The sequence below is a fragment of the Vigna unguiculata genome, chromosome 8 (assembly GCF_004118075.2).
Source record: "Vigna unguiculata cultivar IT97K-499-35 chromosome 8, ASM411807v1, whole genome shotgun sequence".
Taxonomy (NCBI): Eukaryota; Viridiplantae; Streptophyta; class Magnoliopsida; order Fabales; family Fabaceae; genus Vigna; species Vigna unguiculata.
In genome coordinates this window covers 3024372-3045563 of record NC_040286.1, presented here as the reverse complement: position 1 = coordinate 3045563, position 21192 = coordinate 3024372, and the positions used below count along the sequence as shown (strand labels likewise).

Below are 21192 nucleotides of genomic sequence, written 5' to 3'. Positions count from 1 at the left end.
TGATATTTATAAGTGGGGTCTATTATTCTTCAATGTAAATAGTTTTCTTCCACTATCTAAACTATATAAAGTTGAGTTTATAAACAAACATTTGATCATGAATGAAATGACAAGGTTTTTGAAAAAAATAGAAAAAATGATAAACATGGTATACATTCAAATTACGAGGGAAAAATAATAAGAGATAACTTAATATCTTTACCCATTTATTCTTTTATAATGATACTAGTATACTGACCCGTACATACGCACGAGATCTATTTATTTTATTTTGTATATTAAAATAATAAAATATTATGAAAATTAAGTTATATTATTATAAATGTTGTTATTAAAGTAATAAAATAGTAATGTTGACAAAAAGAAGAAGATGAACATCTTTCTTCAATAAGGAGTTTTGATGATGATGATGATGACTTATGAAGAAATATGGAAGACTTGGTGATGATGCATGGAAAAATGTTGAAGACTTAAAAGAATGCTTCAATTCAAGAGATACATTGAAGACTTATGGGTTTAGTTATTTAGGTTTTGTAATATGTGTATGTTATTTGAAATAGTTAAATTAGTATGTCAAGAGTCAAAACGCAAAACCCATGTAGTAGAGCACTAAGAGAATTGTATTTATTTGCAAAACTCACTGGAATAATCGATTATTCTTAGTGATAATCGATTATCTCAATTAAAACTGATTTTTGAGAAAAGTCTCTAGAATAATCGATTATCACTGCTGATAATCGATTATCACTGCTGATAATCGATTATCACTGCTGATAATCGATTATCACCTGCTGATAATAGATTATCCTAACTGATAATAGATTATCACAGCAAGAAAAATATTTTCATAAAAGTTTCTGTGATAATTGATTATCACTTATGATAATCGATTATCTATGGCAGTTGTGACTTAACTTTTCATATTCTTAACCTAATTTCTAAATAGGCTTCTATAATTAGAGTGGCAAGCTTTCATTAAAAAATACAGAAGTTAGAGAAGTCCGAGTACTTGAGAATTCTTTGTGGGAAGGCTTTGAAAAACCTAGTGTGGGTAGAGCGATAACTTTCATCAAGTGGGATCTTGAGGGATTGAGTGCTGTTGCTGTTGCTAGGAGAAGCCGATCATCCTTTGTGTGATTCAAAGGAGGTGTTCATTCCTTGTGTGATTCAAGGAAGGTGTTTTCATCCCTTGTAGATTTCAAGGGAGGTGTCTTCATCTCTTGTGTGATTCAAGAAAGGTGTTTTCTAAACTCTAATCTTTCTTATCATTGATTGTAAGTAAGTTTGGTTTATTTTAGTAATTGAGTTAATCTCGTGTTTTAGAGATTAACAACTGGACGTAGGGTCTTTTGATCCGAACCAGTATAAATACTCTGTGCAATTTTTTCTTCTACTCTCTTTATTTTATTGTGTTTATTAAAATAAAGGAGATAATTTTAATTGATCTTTGATTTTAAAAGGGAAAAATTTAAAAGCACAATTTTTATTAAGAACCTAATTCACCCTCCTCTTGGTTTTTGTCCACACGCTCAAACATTCCGCTGCACGATACCAACAAGTAAATCTAAGTGATGCAATAATAGTTTAAGTTTTAAATATAATAAATAGAATTGATATCACAATATAATACAGTTAATTGAATTTATGAAATGATTATAATAGCCTATGATTCGTGCGAACATTTATTTATTTATTTTAATTTTTTTTAGAATAATAATATAATTTTTATTATATTTATTTAACCATTAAAAACATTAATAATAATATTAATATAAATTATAAATTATAAAAACTTAAAAGATTAAAACTCTATTTAGCAAAAGTATTTAGTATAACAACATTTTCTATAATTAAAAAAAAACACACTTATAATAATAACACCATTATGAATATATAACAATATATAAAGAGGATTCCTCTTTTTGTGTCCACTTTTCAAAATACCGATTTTACCCTTCAAATATAAATTTATTAAATTTTTAAAAATTGACCGTTATTTTTACAAACTTTTTATAAAACCAGATGTCTCTGCTTCTTGTCTTCTTATTTATTTATCAATGGTTATTCCTTTATCTGTTCTGATATATTTCACTTTATTTTTAATAAATATAATTTTAATATATATATTAACTTAATAACATTATAATATTATCACCTACTAATATAATATCACGCATATTTAAAAAATGCATGCACACAGGCGCGATAGCGCCTGTGTTACGCTAGTAGTAATAATAATAATAAAAATAATAATGATACCAATACCAATAATAATATTTATGCTATAAATATTAATATTAATGCTAACACTAAAGCTAATGTTAACTATAATAATTTATAATTATATATAAAAATGACAAGTAATTGAAATACGATCCCGTAGTAAATTAATTTAAGATGTTTGTCTAATTATAACAACAACAATAATAATAATAATAATAATAATACCATTATAATAGTATCTCGTAGTGATAAAAATAATAATAATACAATAACTACATATATATATATATATATATATATATATATATATATATATATATATATATATATATATATTTGTTGTGTCCTCTTTTGTTTATACAATTTTATCCTCTTAATTATTATTTGTTAAATTAAAATAATTATTCATAATAAAAATTATTTGTCCATTTTATCATTTTAATAATTTTAGTAACTATTTTTTTAATTCAAATAATTACAGAAATATAAAAATAAAATGAACAACAAAACAAATAAAAAGTGCAAGTAATTGAGATATGATCTCATAGTAAATAAATGTAAAATATGTATTTAACTATAATAATAATAATAATAATAACAATAATAATAGATGTAACATCCCGTTTTCATAGTTTTTAAACTTTTAAACAAAACATTAAATCTTAATAATTCAAAAGCAGATGATGACGTAGACCAGTATAATATATAATACAGTCATCCTCAAAAATAACCATACATACACTGATCAACATATACAGCCATACATTTCAAAAGAGTTACAAAACACCTGATCAGCTAAGCAAAAAGGAAAGGCTACATCTACAACTGGTACGTCTAACACAATTATCTCACATCTCGGAGGGTGTATCCTCACCTGCACTTTTATCTGCTCACGCCATTCAGTAGGGACGATCATTGCAAAAGTAGAAGACACACAGAACACACCATAGAAACTAGAAGGGTAAGCTAACTTGAACGAAGAGCAAACCATGCAATTTAATTTATACAGAGGCGGAAAACAGGATTTATTACACAATCTATCAAAATCATCCAATTAGTCCCAACCATAACACACACACACCATTCTAGACTCGATATCCGGATTATGTAAGTGGCATTGGAGCTCCTGATGATTTGCACTTGAGATGGTTCCTAAACTCTGCAGAGTTTTAGGCACAAGGGGTATTCACCCAACCACTCTCAAGGTAAATCCCATCACCTCTATGATGGATCAGATTCATAGACCAGGACCTCCTGCTACTCCCCCCGACGTAATCCATCATACTCTACTTGAGTCTTGATGGTTACTAGGAGCGTCAGGATGCCACCAATCTGAGTCCTCATGCCCTTACATTCACTAAAACCACATTCCTTAGGATTTCCCTTGAGATCCTAACTCCAACATGTTCCCATTCACATCAAATTCGCATTCAATTCCATCACACAGTCTAACATGCATAAAGATCACATACAAGACCAACTATCATCATCTTAAAGCAATCAATATAGCATCATGCAAGCCAAACAATGAGAAAACTAACTTCTGCAGGGAATCTCGCTTAGGCTAGAGAGTCTCGCCTAAGCTAGAGAGTCTATCTCGCTTAGGCGAGTTGATCTCGCCTGGGCAAGACATCATACAGTGGCGAATTACAAATCCTGGGCGAACTCTCGCTCAGGCTAAACTGGCTCGCCTAGACGAGATGTCATCTCGCTCAGGCGACTCCAGCTCGCCTAGGCGAGGTTTCGCGCAGTGACAAAGGTGATTTTCTGGTATTTTCGCTCAGACGAGAGCGGCTCGCCTGGGCGAAACTACCAGGAAATCCTCTATGTTCTTCACATGCAAGCTCGCTCAGGATCATCCAACATCCAATATCACGCAAGGGCAGTTTCAAACACGAATTAAACATACAATCAAGCAATTCAATCACTCCCAAACACAATTCATGCGAAAACTAGATTAAAGTCAACTTCCCTTACCTTTTTGGCCAAGAACTAGATTGGTGGAGTCAATGGATAGCAAGAGAGCAGAATTCTTCCGTTTAACCTAGGAGAATCCATCATCAAGACATGGGAGACGAAGAATAACATGATCAGATTCATAATTCAGAGAGTGCCTAGTGGATTCTAACAGGAATTGAGCTCAATTTGGAGATATAACCTACCTAGGAGGATGGAAGCTGAGGGAGGAACTGCGGAGGGTCCTGTTGGCTGGTCCTTCTAGAGTTTGAGTATGGAGAGGCTGAAACAGTGAGATGGCAGCATAGAAATGAGAGAGGGAGAAGGTTGGGTTGCAGAGAATATTGAGAGAATGAGAAAGAAGAGAGGGAGTGTTTATGTTTTTAGAAGGAAAGAAAAAGAAGCAAAAGAGAGGGGTATCACAATAGATAATAATAATAACACTAAAATAATATCATGATGATAATAATAATAATAATAATAATAATGATAACAATAATTAGAGTTATAATTGATAATAATAACAATAACAATAATAATAATAATAATAATGATAACAATAATATCATGAAAATTAGGTTATATTGTTGTAAATGTTATTATCAATAAAATGAAGTTGTAAATTCAATTTTAAATATAATAAATAAAATTAATATCACAATATGGTGGAGTTAATTGATTTTAAAAAATAATTATAATAATATATGACATTTGTGTGTATGCACATTTTTTTTTATTTCAAATATGTTTAGAATAATAATATAATTGTTATTATATTTATTTAACCATTAAAAATAATAATGATAATAATATTAATATAAATTATAAAAATTTTAAAAGGTTAAAAATCTATTTAGCAAAAGTATTTAGTATAATAACGTTTTTTATAATTAAAAAAAAGCACTTATACTAATAACATCACTATGAATAGTAAAAATAATAATAAAAATAATAACAATACTAATAATAACAAAAAATGATAATAATAATAATAATAATGTTTATGTTATAAATATTAATGTCGATGCAAATACCAAAGCTAATGTTGACATACTAATAATCTATAATTATATATAAAAATATATACATCAGTACCAAAACAATTAAGAAGGACAACTAATTGAAATATGATCTCGTAGTAAATAAAATTAAGATGTGTGTCTAACTATGATAATAATAATAATACCATAATAATAATAATACCCCATAGTGATAATAATAATAATAATAATAATAATAATAATAATACCATTATAATAATATCCTGTAGTGATAATAATAATAATAATAATAGTAATAATAATAAAAATAATAATAATAATACACTAACTAAATATATAAAGATATACACATTTTTTATGTCCTTTTTTTTTTACAATTTTATCCTCTTAATTATTATTTATTAAATTTAAATAATTATTCATAATAAAAAAATTTTCAGTTTTATCATTCTACTATTTTTAGTAACTATTTTTTTTTTCAATTCAAAAAATACCATGATATGGAGATAAAATGAATAACAAAACAAATACAAATAGCAAGTAATTGAAATACGATCCTGTAGTAAATAAAAGTAAAATATGTGTCTAACTATAACAATAATAATATTATTATTATTAATATTAATAATACCACTATAATAATATCGTGTAATGATAAAAAAAAGTAATATTAATACTACTACTAATAATATTAATATCAATACAACTACATATATAAAGAGATAAACATCTTTGGTGTCCTTTTTATTTTTTCAATTTTATCCTCTTAATTATTATATTTTAAATTTAAATAATTATTTATAATAAAAAAATTATTTTTCAGTTTTATTATTTTACTAATTTTAGTAACTATTTTTTTAAATTGAAATAATTGTTCAAATGGAAAGATAAATGAAGAACAAAACAAATAAAAATGACAAGTAATTGAAACATGATTCCTATATAGTAAGTAAAAGTAAAATGTGTAGGGATGTCAAAAAAATTCGTACCCGTAGGCATCCACGGATAAAACCGACAACGGGTAGGAAACGAATGTTAAAAATGGATACCCGCGGGTACGAGTATCATAGTATCCATACCCGTGGATACCCGTACCGAGTAAACTTTAATTCACAAAAATACCCTTATATATATATATATATATATATATATATATATATATATATATATATATATATATATATATATATATATATATATATATATATATATATATATATATATATTAGTAAAAACACTATGACCTAATTTTTTCTAAGTTGTACATCTTGTCTTCTATCTTCATTCTTCCAACTTCAAGTATTGGTACATTGTCTTCTTCCAGGTACATCCCTTGATATTCTTCTTTTTCCTTTCTTTGAAATTGGGCATATACATCAAATCCTATGTAGACAATGACGTTTATGGTATGATTGTTGTCAAATGATGGAATCAAAATAAGATACTTGGCACGTGGTAGTTGAGTTTTATTATTTGTTTATTTTGCACGAATCAATCGGAGAAAGTGAGCTTATTGATCAAAACACTAACTAAAGAATTTTCATTGTGGTAAACGTCATTTTATATTTATTTTTATAATTATTTGGACTTGTATGAACTTGAGTTTATTTGAACTTTATTTAAATTTTAGGGTTGAGTATATTTTTGGTCCCTTAACTTTCAGTAAACTTTGGAATTATTCCATTTTGAAACTTTAGACTAATTTAGTCATTTATCTTTCAAAATACGTGAATTTAGTCATTTTAATCAATTTTTGTTAAGTTTATTTGACATTTCAAGTGCGTTTTATAATAGTATCTGACTTAGCATTAAAGCAAAAATGTGTCAAACAGTATAAACAACTCAAATACAATTCTGAAATACATACAAAATATCAAATAAACCTAACAAAATTTGATTAAAATGACTAAATTCACGTATCTCGAAAGATAAAGAACTAAATTGGTCCAAAGTTTTGAAATGGACTAATTCCAAAATTCACTAGAAGTTAAGGAACCAAAAACATACTTAATCCTAAAATTTATGACAGTGATGTATTTTATTTTATTTGAATTTATGATTAAATATTTGTTTTTTAAATAATTTTGTAAATATCTAGGGGTACCTGTCAATACCCGCTGATATGAAAAAAAAAATAGGCGGGTACCCGCATAACGGATACCCGACGGATATGGGTATGGATACGGGGTGGATATTTTTCCAGCGGGTAGAGAGTATGAGGGAACTACTACCCATACCTTACCCGCCCCGTTGACATCCCTAAAAATGTGTATCTAACAATAATAATAAAAATAATTAATAATAATAATAACTATTATAATAATTATAGTTCTTAATAATAATAATAATAATAGTAATATAATAATATTAGTAATATAATAAGTAATATAGTAATAGAAATAATTATATTTAATAATAATGATAATAATATTTATAGTTGATAGTAATAATGATTATTAATTGTAGTTGATAATAATAACCCGTCGGATCTTGACCAATAATTTTGGAAGAGCAAAAATAATTTATAGTGAAAAAATTTGAACTCATCAATAATTTATTCGGAATAAAAATCTCCAGTTATTCCTTTTTGAATGTAAATAACCATATTGTGTTCAAGAAACTCATCTTTCATCTTATTCCAATTTTTGTTTTGATAATCTTCGTTGTAGAAAATGAAACATTAAGAGTTAAGTAAAATGAATTAAACAATCAATCAAGTAAAATATATTTAATTTGTTTGTTTTTGGTCGAAGATTGACATAATTCAATAATGGTCGAGAAATCCTTCAAATTTGAATGGGTATGAACATCAACAATGCAATATTGGAGTGATATTTTAAACTAATCATATATTTATCAATATACCTATTTTTTTAAGTTTAAGACAAAAAAATAATTTATCATAATCTAATAAAAATTGAGATGTAATTACTAACATAAATATATAATAGTAATAATATTATATATTACAAATAAGAGTAATAACTTTACTACTAATAATGTTAATAATACTAATAGTAATAATATATAATAGTAACATATAAAAATAATAACAATTATTATTATCATAATAATACTAATATTTGTTATAATTTTACTACTATCACTATAAATAATATTTATAATAACAATATTATTAATAATTAGATATACTAATACTTATAAAAATACTACAAATAAATGAAATTTATAGTTGAAATCAAATTTATAGTTGAAATCATAAATAAATGAAAAAATAAAAACAAATTGACTTTTGTAGGATTTGAACTCGGATCCTTTTGTACCAGAGTTTTAAATTGACAAAAAAACTAATTTTTATGACACATGTCAATAAAAGAAAATGAATATTGTAGTAATTTTGGTAGTATCTTATTTTTTTAATATGTAATAGATATTTAATTATCTATAACAATATATAAAGGGGATTCTCCTTTTTGTGTCCACTTTTTAAAATATCGATTTTACCCTTTAAATATAATAATTTATTAAATTTTTAAAAATTGACCGTTACTTTTACAAACTTTTTATAAAATCGAATGTTTCTGCTCCTTCTCTTCTTCTTTATTTATCAATGGTTATTCTTTTATCTGTTCTGATATATTTTACTTTATTTTTAATAAATATAATTTAAATTAATATATTAACTTAATAACATTATAATATTATCACCTACTAATATATTATCATGCATATTTAAAAAATGCATACACACCGACGCGATAGCACCTGTGTTACGCTAATAAATATAGTGACGATCTTAAATAATATTATACAATAACCATACTAAATTTGATCATCTTTATTAAATAATTCAATTAATGCATTATATTTAATAAATATAATAAATAATATGTTATATATAAATTTATTGACGAATAGTTTTAAGCACTGTATTACTAAACATAATCTGTAGTCAAAGTTACTAAGTATATGTATAAAAAATAGATAGGTTATTAATATTAGAACATGTACTTTTTAACATTTGATTATTTTAAATAATAACGAACAAATACTTTTTCAGAGAATTACAATATATTTTAAGTTTATAAAATTTAATGAATATATTATATTTGCTAAAGATCATAATAAGTATATTATAAGTGAAATTCCCTGTTTCATAATTATTTTAAGTAATAGTAAAAGTAATAAAATTTTGATGCAATTTTAATATGTATATACGAAGAGAATGTGAGAGAGATTAGATTTATTATGTTTAATTTAATAAATACTATGATTAGTATAGTTCAAAAAATGGGCTATAGGACATTAAATATTTGTATTACATATCATATATTCAAGTTAAACAACATGGCATTTAAATTTTGTATTATTAAATGTAATGCACTTATTAAATTTTATTAAATATAATATATCTGAAGGAAAATCTTTCAATATTTATAGACAAATAATACTATTCCATTACATAGAATTAAATTAATCAACATGAATATATTCAGTATTTTTCAAACGAAATGTAAATGTTGATTAAAGAAGATGGATAAAAAAATGAAAAGAATGAGTTACTTTTCATTGAAAAACATATGAAAATACACATAAAAAACTACATGAGAATATATATATTTGTTTATGTATCCTGATATTTATTTTATTTTATTTTATTATCTAGTGTCCTCAAGACACTATTATAATACACTTCAATAAAAATAAAAATTATATATAAATAAAAAAAACTGCATTTAATACTCTTCTCCATGTCTATTTTATAGGTAGACAGATAGGTGCTATGACATTGATAAAGATATGTGTTTGGTCAATTTGACTAAAAGTTAGTTGAGCAATTAGCATTTGCTTTTCAGCAAAAATTTTATATTTATGCAAAGATCTTACCAAATAAAAAAAATAATAATGCAAGATGACAAAAACACTATATTTTCCATATAGGAGCATCATGTGCTTAGAAAATAAAAAAATAATAAGGTAGTCTAGGAGATCATGTGCTTCTTATTTTTTTAATTATCTCTATTGTTATTATTAATATGATGGTCATGTGCTTTTGATTTCCATTATATTAATCTTCCTAAATCATACTACACATGCACTACTATCCTAACCATCTATATAATACATGTTAAAAAAAATATATTTATACAATTCTCATGATCATCTCTCATCAATTTTGTATTTTTTTTAAATGATTATATTATTAATATAAATATTGATTCACTTTTTTAATAACTAATACATGTTAACAAAAAAATAGTCCAATTGAATGATGTAATGGCTAGACATATTGCATTCACACATTGCATGATTATATATACTTACTAAAAAAATTATCAGTGGCATCACAAATTTATTTAATTATCATCCTTATTATAATACTAGTGAGATTAGTTTTCAACATTGAGAAAGCCCTGAACAATAATTTACAAAAGATTCCACTCCCCTTGCTGGTTTAATTATATTTGTTCAAAGAATTTAAATAACAAGATATTATTTAATTCAATGAATTGATAAATTGGTTAAATAACATACCTTTACAGCTTTAGTCAGAATTTATATTTAATATAAATTTTTATACCAAGTAGAAAAATTCTTTAAACTAATAATCACCTCTCATCTTAAAAACAAAAACTACTTTTACTTGTTTCATGAATCCATTGTTTTCTGGCATATAATGTGAAAGAAACTCAAGTGTGAATTTGACATCCTAATAAATTAGCTAGCATGATCAAATGGGTAATTAAAATAATTAAGATGAGATTAATAATAACAATTAGTAACAATTTATTTGACTATTGAGCAAAAACCAATTGGTTTGACCAAAGTGGTGTTGTTGATTCATAATTATGATGTTGGGAATGCTTTAGGACAGATACAAACTATAGCCCTTTAATAGGGTTAACACTTTGGGAGAATATCTTAATGGAAGGGGTTATTTACTATGTTAAAGGAGAGGTTGATGGAGATGGTTTTCACTTATAAAACTCATAATAAATATACATAAATGTACTATGTATAAATTTTCTTATTCTTCAATAAATTTTGTGGAACTTTTCTTTTAAACTAAATCAACTATATAATTTTGGTTTGTTAAAAAAAAAATTAAAATTTTATTGAATAAAAGTGAAAAAAACAAATTGTATTCAAGTTCCTAAATTTTACCTCTTTATAAATGTATATTGTGAGGTTTAATATTATTCTATTGGTCCTTAATTTTTTTTGGTAGTAAATAAATATTAAAAATTTAATTTTGTTTCAATTAAATTTATATCTTTATTGGTTGTATACACAAATATCACAAGCTTTCTTTGCATTTTAATTATTTCTTAAAGTCCAATCATTTTACAAATAATTATTTCTGTCAAACTAGATGCAATCTATTTGCCTTAAATTTCATTGATTCATGTTCTTATTTCATTGTTGCAGTTCTATTTTAATCTGAAAGTATACAAAAAAATATTTATTTGCTTTCTTAATTCTAAAATATTACATTTCAGTGTTTGGAAAAGTGATTTATAAAGTTAAAACTAATAGTTTATTAGGATTTGAATAAATAAATTAGAGAAATTTATCCTTTGTAAGTTTAATCCCAATGTAATACAAGAATATTCAAAAACTAAAATTGAGTTTATGTGTTTATATGTAAAACTATAAACTTAAATCAGAATAGATAAATAAAAATAGAAAGTAAATAAGATAAAATTAAAGTTTAAAACGTCTATTAATATGAAAGGTAAGTTTAAGGCAGTTAAATATTTTAAAAAAACCATACTTAGTAAGTTTTAATGTTAATTACAAAAAATTTTAATTTGAAAAAAATGTGTTTTAAAATGATTATAATCACACCACATGTTTATTTTTTTGATTATACAGATCAGAAGCGTTATTCAAGAGATAAAAGATTCCATTATAGTAAACTCCCAAAACCTTTTCCCTCTCAATGTTTATTACATAACATATATGAACAAATGTTCATTAAAATCTGAAACCCAAATTAAAATTTAGGTTTGTGAAGGAATAAAGATGAAACAAGTATCTTTTTCTCTCCTTAAAAGCAGAACAAAACTGTGATCTATCACTATATTATTATATATAGCAATGGTGGGAACACTAGCTATGCATGTGTTTACCTTTGAACTCAAGTTATGTCATTGCCCAATGAAAAGAGATATATTCATAGATCCACTCTACATATTCACACCTAATATTTTACTCAGATTACAAATTTAGTTGAAAATCATTAAAAATATGATTCAATTACAATATATAAACGAAACGTTCAAGTGGGTTAAAAAATTTACTTTTTTAACAAATTTGTGATGCATAGGAAGAGAAAGAATGAGCATGAAATATAGAAATCTGTGATGGTATATATGGACATGGGCAAAAGAAGAGAGTGAGGATTGAAAGGAGAATAAGACAGAGATGAGGTAGAATTTTTCTGAGTGAGGATTGTGTCACACTGTCACGTGCCAATGCATCTTTGTTCATGCAACCCACCACCTGTTTGCTTTATTACCCCTTTTAACTTAAAGAAAAGTGAGGCACATCGCAAGCCAAACCAGAACCATAATTGTTGCTTATAAAACTAATAACTACACTCTTTCTCTCTCTCTCTCTTCTTTTATGTCCATTCCCATCCAACATTAATTACTATTATCCTTTCATCTCATGGTAATAGCCCTATTGCTTTCAACGGTTCTAGACTTCAACATGTTCACATTGAGTTGTTTTACTAGGTAATGGGGTGTTGAAAACAACATTGTTGTGCAAAGTTTATCATGAAAGTGGAATTTGGGGTTTTTAGATTAGTGAAATGGAAAAGAACAACAAAGGTTGTGGAACCAAACATGTTCACATAAAAAGACACTCACATCCTTCTCAGTACAGCTACATCCCATGGTTTTGCTGTGTAGGTTTCCATAAATGCCCTCTCCCAGGACAGTCTAGAGTAGAGTAGAGTAGACCGTGACTCAAAACAAAAACCAGTATACCATACTATAATAATAACATTAAATATTATCTTCCAATAGTATATAAAAAAATAATAATATATATCATCATATATATATATACTCAATTCTTTTGTCATCAAATTTGGTGTATGGTGCCATACAAATACACGGTGTTGGATTAGGATGTCCTACAAAACCTTTTTTGAAAATCCACAAAATCTTTAGTAGGAAATACTCTAACAGAAGAAGCAAGTAAGACAATTATATCGGTCAAATTTTTGCGTATTAAATACTATCTGAACTTGAGACCATTTCTTAAATGTAATTGCTACGGATTATTTTTAGTGTTAAATATTTAACAAAATCTAAACTTGAAAAATACTTATTAGACCTGAGGAATCCCGTGACAGTTGGTATAGGATACGAGAATAAAATTAAGAATAAGTTCGTATGTAAGAGTAAAGTTTTTGTTTTGTTTAGTATTTAGCATAACTCTGGACACAGTGAGATATAAGATTAACTTAGCGTCTCTTGAAAAGGAAATTTTGACAGTTAAGATGATGTTTTTGAGTTGATTAAGATTGTGTTGAGTAGAAGAAAAATGTGATTTTGCAAGAGAAAGAGAAAATGATGATATTTTTGTAAACCATTGTCGAGTCAGTTTCTTGCTCCCCACCAGTTTCTCTCTATCTCTCCAATTATTTTATCTTTGCCAAGACATCAACTCCCAAAAAAACAAAACCAGTGTGGTTTCCGGTTTCCAGATTCAGCTTAGCTTAGCTTTAAGGTGTCAAGCATATCTTCTATTTCTACTTCACCCCTCTTCCACAGTCACCTCTCTCTCTCTTTCTTTCTTTCTCTTACTCTTTCTCTCTCTTCTTGAATTTCTCTCTCCACCCACATGAGATGTGCCTTACTTTTCCAAAGGGAGCAGCAACAACTTGTGTACTCTACTCCTTGTTGTTGTCCACAACCTCTGAGGAAGAGATGCCCCATCACCAACACTTCCCTTGTTCCTTGAAGCCTAGTGTTGTTAATGCTATTATCAGTGTCTAGTTCTAGTTATCTGTGTGTTCTTTTTTTGTATTTGTTTTTGGTTATTTCTTTGTCTTGATGGATCTTGGGGTGGTGGGTTTGGAGGGGTTGGTGGGTTCAGAAAGCAGTTGCGCCTTTGGTTCTTCTCTTGCTCCAGATCCTGAGACAAAACACAAGTGGTACGGATCTGGGGTGCTCAAGCAAGAGAGATCTGGCACAGGAAGTGAAGATGAGTGGAGAACTTCAAAAGTGCCTAAAACTGATGACAACATGTCTGCGCCATCCAAAGCAATGCTCTTTCACCACAGAAACTCCCTGCTGAGATCTAATGTCACCCTTTTCTCTGAGGGCCACAACCAACCACAAATGCTGAGTTTCTCTTCACCAAAATCAGAGCCTTTGATGATGGACAAGGCCTCCTTAAATGCTACATTGCCTTTTTCTTACCACCAATTGTCCACTTACAGCAGAAATACAGGTACTACTTCATTACGGGGTTTATCTCAGGAAAATAATAATCATTAATTGTTAATTAATAAAGGACTGATTTTTTTTTTTTGGATTTGGACTTGGAATATGGTATCCCTTGTGGGGAGCCAAAATATTATGTGGGTTGTTACGGTCTGATTCTACAGTACCGGTGGAGGGTCTTTTCATGGAAATACATGAGTGGTCTCTGTTTGCGAGTCATGTCACAAGAAAGTAAAACAAAAATTCTTCCCTAGATGTGAAATCTTCCACTTCTTCCCGTTTTAGGAAGAGGGATTTTGGTAAAAAAATTGCACGGTAAACTAGAGGGTACCAAATGAGAAAAACATATGAAGAGCCTTATATGAAAAAAAAAATAAAGTCCAAAATTTGATTGGTCGTGGTAAATAGTATAGTCTCTTTCCCTAAAAAAATATCTCTGTTCCACTTTTCATGTCTTCCTCACACGAAAAATAAAGGTTGACTTGACTGTTTTTTTTTTTTTGGAAATCAAGGGAAGTAAAGAAAATCAAATCATTGAAGGTTTCACGCCATTGATTGAACTTCTGCTACCCCTCTTTTGGCTGTTTTCTTTTAAGCTAGGAAGTGACTTTTTTTTTTTTGTGTGAGTGTGTGTTCTGTTTTTTAAAAGTGGTCAATCTCGACAGTGTTGTTGGCATGTTTTTTGAGCTTATCGTGTGTTGATATGTATTCTCAGGTTACAGTTCGGGAAGCATAAGCATGCATGGGGCTTTGGCTGGTGTGAGAGGGCCATTCACGCCTTCACAGTGGATGGAACTTGAACACCAAGCTTTGATCTACAAGTACATCACCGCAAACGTGCCTGTACCCACTCATCTTCTCATACCCATCAGAAAAGCACTCGATTCTGCTGCCTTCTGCAACTTTTCAACCGGCCTCCTCAGACCCAACACATGTATGTAATGAAACTCTCCTATTTTACCCCTAAAACAAAAAGAATCGTGTAACCTGCATTGAGAAGTGAGTTAATTAACTTTGGTCTGTTTTTAGTATATGATTTAGAGGACTGAGTTAATGTATTGTAGTTATTTGAATATTCTGATGGTGTTTTTCAATCAGGGATAGATTGTTGAATTGGAATTTGTATTCTAATTGGAGCAACATAGTATAAAACAGTTTTATGGTCTTATCTAGACACAATTCACGAATGTTGTTGTTGTTGTTGTTTGGTGTGATGATGACGATGTTGTTGTTGTTGATGTTTTGTGTGGCAGTGGGATGGGGAGGTTTCCATCTGGGATTCTCGAACAACACAGACCCTGAGCCAGGGAGGTGTAGGAGAACAGATGGGAAGAAATGGCGGTGCTCGAGAGATGCCGTAGTTGATCAGAAGTATTGCGAGCGGCACATGAACAGAGGACGCCATCGTTCAAGAAAGCCTGTGGAAGGCCAATCAGGCCATGCCCTCACCACCACTACCACCACAACAACCACCACTCCTCCTCCTAATGCTTCCTCAAACTCCATCGTGGTGCCCGGCAACAATAACAACAACAACAACACCTTCGCACACACCAATGTGCACCACCCTCTTCCCTCTCATCCCTCTCCAGCCAACACCATCAATAGGTCAGTCACCACTCGCAAACTATCTATCAATAATCATGTCTGTGGTTGAATAACTGTGTTGGTTAAAAGTCCTTTACTCTATCACTGCATTTAAGTTAAATTCAAGGTTCAATTTCAGTGTGGTCCTACAACATATTTTCAAATACTCTTCCGAGTTACGGGAACATATTGTGGGAATATTGAAAGTTTGACTGCAGTTCTCATATTGAATTTATAAGATTCTAAATTTGGCCTCAAGTTTTGTATATCTGTCATTCGTTCAAGTGCTTTTCTACTGTGTTTTCCAACATGGGGGGTTATTGTTTTCCTAAAGTGATGGGTAAAGTGAAGGAAATCTTAAAGTTGGAACTTGAGGACTAAAGTAAGAGTTTCCTCGTTGTGGTTTGTTTAGGTAGTGTGTGCAGATCTATGTGATATATTTTTGCTTGGTGTAGGGCTTTAGGACTTTGCACAAAATAGAATCAAAGAATCTAGTATTCCATCACCCTTTTGGGCAGAAAGGGACTGGTCGTGTAAATAGTGGTTGAGTTGAGATTCGTGTTAGGGAGAGAAAAAAAAAGATGGTTCAAATTCTGTTACTTTATCTGTGTTTTAAAGAATGCTTTTGATTCTTTATGGAGTGTTTTTCCTTTGCACGCAGGATGTTTATGAGTAAAGAGAACAACAACAACGCTAGTGAGAGGATGCAGGATGCACTTCCCATGGTGCCTCCAACTCTTGAGCTGAAACCAAAGGACCCTTTCATGATTCATAAACACCAACTCCCATATGATGAATCATCCTCAAGGAACAACAATGAGTTTGGGCTTGTCACTTCTGATTCCTTGCTCAACCCTTCACAGAAGAGAAGCTTTGGTTCATCATCTTCACAAAAGGATGATTCTGAGTCCCAACAGCAACATTCTCTCAGGCACTTCATCGATGACTCTCCAAAACCACAGTCTCATCATCACCACCATCACCGTTCTTCTGTCTGGCCTGAACTTGACAACATGCAGTCAGATAGGACTCAGTTATCAATCTCCATACCAATATCTTCCTCAGATTTCATGTCATTCACTACTTCTTCACCCTCTAATGAGAAGCTCACACTGTCACCACTAAGGCTTTCAAGGGAGTTAGACCCTATTCAAATGGGGTTGGGAGTGGGAAGTGGAGCTCCCAATGAGTCAAACACTAGGCAAGCCAATTGGATTCCAATCACTTGGGAGAGTTCTATGGGTGGTCCTCTTGGTGAGGTTTTGAACCTGAGTAGCAGTAATAACAACAGCAATGGAAGTGATCACTGTGGCAAGAACACTTCTGCCCTTAATCTCATGAAAGATGGGTGGGACAGTAGTCCTCCACTAGGGTCATCTCCTAATGGGGTGTTGCAAAAAACAGCATTTGGATCACTTTCCAATAGCAGTGCTGGAAGCAGTCCAAGGGCAGAGAACAACAACATGAAAGAAGGTGCCAGTGCCACCACACTCTGCAATGCCTTGTGAACCACAACAACTGGTGGAATGAGGAAGAAGGAGAAGAAGAAGAAGAGGAGAAGGAAGGAGAAGAAAAGAACTTTGTTCTTTTGACTTTAATCATTAGTGAAGTTTATATATATTATAATATATAAATACATATGGTAATCTTAGAATTTGGAAATATGTGTTCTTGTTTATTAATACCTTGCCCTCATCATAATTTGGATGTGTAGGTAGGTTTTTGGTTTGCTTGACTTGAATTTGTTTCTTTCTATTCATGCATTTTGGCAAAGTTTGTATTCAACTGTAAGTGATGTTGGTTGGAGTGTTTGGACTTGGTTGTTTTTTAAGAAGATGATGATGATGATGGACAGGTTTTGGGGTCAAGTTGAGACCATGATTTTGCATTACTATAGTATATATATGTATATTGTATAAATGTGTGTGAATGATATGAGTGAGCACATGCACTTAGAAAAAGTTAATGCAAGAAACACAAGTTTTTGTCATGGTCTTAAATGGAATAGAGAATTCTGATTCCTGGTTTTGAAGCTTGAAGTGTTGTTCTGCTTTTAAAGTTTGTTTGTTTGGGAATGATTTGGCGTTTGTGGAATGTGGACCACTGCGTTGTGCTTGCCCTTGCTTCTGTCCCTTTCACTTTAAGATCTTGCAAAATCTTTTGGTTTCACAAGGTTGTACTACTCTCTATATTTTACCATGGAACATAGCTATTTCTCTCATGTTTAACTTCGATCAACTTCGACTTGGATTAACTAATTAGGTTTTCTTTCTAATTTCTTGTGGGTGAAGTTTTATCTGATTATAAACAATGAATCATTTTATTTCTACATGAAGAGAAGCTTATCTAGACAAGATTTTGTTAATTTTATCAACATTTTTTTTTACTTATAGCAATTAATGTAGCTTTTTTAATTAAGGCAATGTCTGTGTTAAATTCCAATACGATCTTATGTGATAGTGCATCAATGTTAATGAGTTTTACCCGTAATATAAAATGATATTAAATTTATTTATATTCAATACATTTAAAAAATAAACTAGATATTTTATAAATTAGTTTTGTAACAAATAATCACTTAAATATATTCCTATATTTCTAATTTATTATTTGGGTTACAACAACACAAAGTACTTAATAGAATTTTAGCATTAAAAAAATAAATCTACAAAACTTAATACTATATTATATCGCAATAGGAAGATTGACCTTCAGACACTCTTTCAATCCTTGTACCATCTTTATTCAATCTCATAACATAAAAACATACAATTTTCTTTTAGAGGTAATAGTTTATTCAACTATACAACTTTCACATAATTCTATCTTGAAAGTCATACATGAATTAAATATAAGATTAAACTATAAAAACTAAACTATAATATATATATATATATATATATATATATATATATATATATATATATATATATATATATATATATATATATATATAATCGATTCAAACGTGTCACTTTATAAATTAATTTTATAAAATTGAATTAAATTTAAAATTCATCTTCACTTTTAATACATAACAACAATAATAACAGTTTTTATTTATTATTCTCTCATAAATCTCTATTTTATGTTACACTATTTTTAATTTTCATATGCTATCGACTAAACTATTTATTATTCATCTTCCACTCATAATGCAAGATATCATATATTTAGTTTGGTTCAAAGACATTCAATCTGGTGTAAGAAACATGACAACATATGTAATTGTAATAAAAAATAATTCAAAATAAAATGTAAAATTAAAGTATAAAGTATTAGGGAAGTCCGAAATCTCTAGAAATGAATGTGGCATAAGTTGAGTGAAAACGGACACCAAAAAAATTTGTCTCTAAAGAGAAGTGTGTGCATTAGTTTTTTGCATATTGTCCTTTTCGAACATTACAGCAGCACAGCCTAAGATCCAAAGAAACACCATGATGTTCCAATGTATAGTATAATACAATATCTTATGTTATGGGTTGCTTCATATATCATATATGTCCATACTCCATGCCCATTTATTGTTTCTTTATAGGGAGTAACGTGCCATTTGATCACTGTTGAGGAAAAGTAAAATGAAGTGAAAGTTAGACACAAAAAAATGGACCATAAAACCTTTTGTCCTTCCCATTCCTCTGTCACTCAAACCATACATACTTTGCATTTGGGTATCAAGAATTTTCATACAAACAGTTCTCAGATAAGGAGCACACTGTTCTTATTCTTCTTTATCTTTAACATTTACATTATCTTCTTCAATTCAAAGAGAGACATGGAATCAAAGCCATGCATCTAAGATCAACAAAGATTAAGACTTTGTTCATATATTCTCATGCTAATGCTTTTCATTCAAATTCACTCTCCCACCTTTTTATTATCCTTCAAGATATTAGAAAATTTTTATAATATTGGAGATTCAATTGTGATAATTTTGAGTTTCACATTGGATAGAAATGAGAAAGTTGAACAACATATAAGGTATACGACCTATAAACTTATTGCTTTAAGATTTTGGACTAATTGAAAATTGAAATTAGTCCATTTTCAAAACTTTGAATCAATTTAGTCTCTCGTCTTCAGAAATGAGTAGATTTAGTTTTTTTAACTAAATTTTGTTTAGTTTATGTAACGCTTTAAACATGTTTCTCAATTAACATTGAAGTAAAAATGTATTAAACGGTGTGAACAACTCAAATGCTATCATGAAACGCGTTTGAAACATAAAAAAACATCAAATAGATTTCACAAAATTTGGTTGAAAAGACTAAATTCACGCATTTCTAAAGTTGAGGAATTAAATTATGCTAAAATATTGAAAAGTGACTAATTTCAATCTTTAGTGAACTTTAAGAGATCAAAAACATATTTAACCCTAAAATAATTGATTTCTCTCTAATATTCTTCAAGAAAGAAGATATCTTTTTCTAATTTATCTTATTTTAAGTTTTATATCGCAATTTTTTGTGTGATTTTACTTCTGCTTTGACTATCATCACTAAATATATTTTTACATTTTTACTTTAAACGAATATACCCATATCCTTTATGAAAGAGTTACTAACATATGTAATAATTCAGCAACTTGCAGTTGCATACTTGTTTTTTTTCTTATATTATTTCCTAAAAAAAAAAAAACTGTCTTTTAAAATATGAAGAGGAGAAGAATCTAACACTACTTTAAATTTGAGATTTTTAAAAATGGTAACTTCAAATTGTTGTTTCTCCTTGTCAAACACATAAACTGATAAAAACTCAATAAATTCTTCAATGCATAGGTTACTACTAACATGCCATGGACAAAAAACTAATCTATTTGTCTTGCAAGCTAATTTTGTTCCCTCTGATAAAATGTTACAGATGGAAATTAAAACTACTATTCAATCTAACTTTAGAAATTCACCAATTTCCGAAAATAGAATAAAAAGGGGGAGGAAGAAAGAGAAAAATGTGGTGATTTTGCAAGCAGTAGCTCATAGCACTCTATATGTTCTGTTCCA

General features: G+C 28.9%; 1 protein-coding gene across 1 annotated transcript; it reads left to right on the top strand.

Annotated features, from left to right (window-relative positions):
• Positions 1-13902: 13902 nt before the first annotated feature.
• Positions 13903-18083, top strand: LOC114194340 (growth-regulating factor 1-like). The gene is made up of 4 exons (XM_028084501.1): positions 13903-14612; positions 15321-15539; positions 15859-16213; positions 16854-18083. Exons 1-4 carry the CDS (start codon positions 14213-14215, stop codon positions 17698-17700), a joined length of 1821 nt encoding a protein of 606 aa, XP_027940302.1. The 5' UTR covers positions 13903-14212; the 3' UTR covers positions 17701-18083.
• The last annotated feature ends 3109 nt before the right edge of the window (positions 18084-21192 follow it).

What these genes read in the sequence shown, in the direction of transcription:
- LOC114194340 (XM_028084501.1), top strand. Translation starts at nt 14,213, where the DNA reads ATGGATCTTGGGGTGGTGGGTTTGGAGGGGTTGGTGGGTTCAGAAAGC. An exon ending in CACTTACAGCAGAAATACAG is followed by an intron (nt 14,613 to 15,320) that starts GTACTACTTCAT and finishes ATGTATTCTCAG; the next exon opens with GTTACAGTTCGGGAAGCATA. An exon ending in CCTCCTCAGACCCAACACAT is followed by an intron (nt 15,540 to 15,858) that starts GTATGTAATGAA and finishes TTTGTGTGGCAG; the next exon opens with TGGGATGGGGAGGTTTCCAT.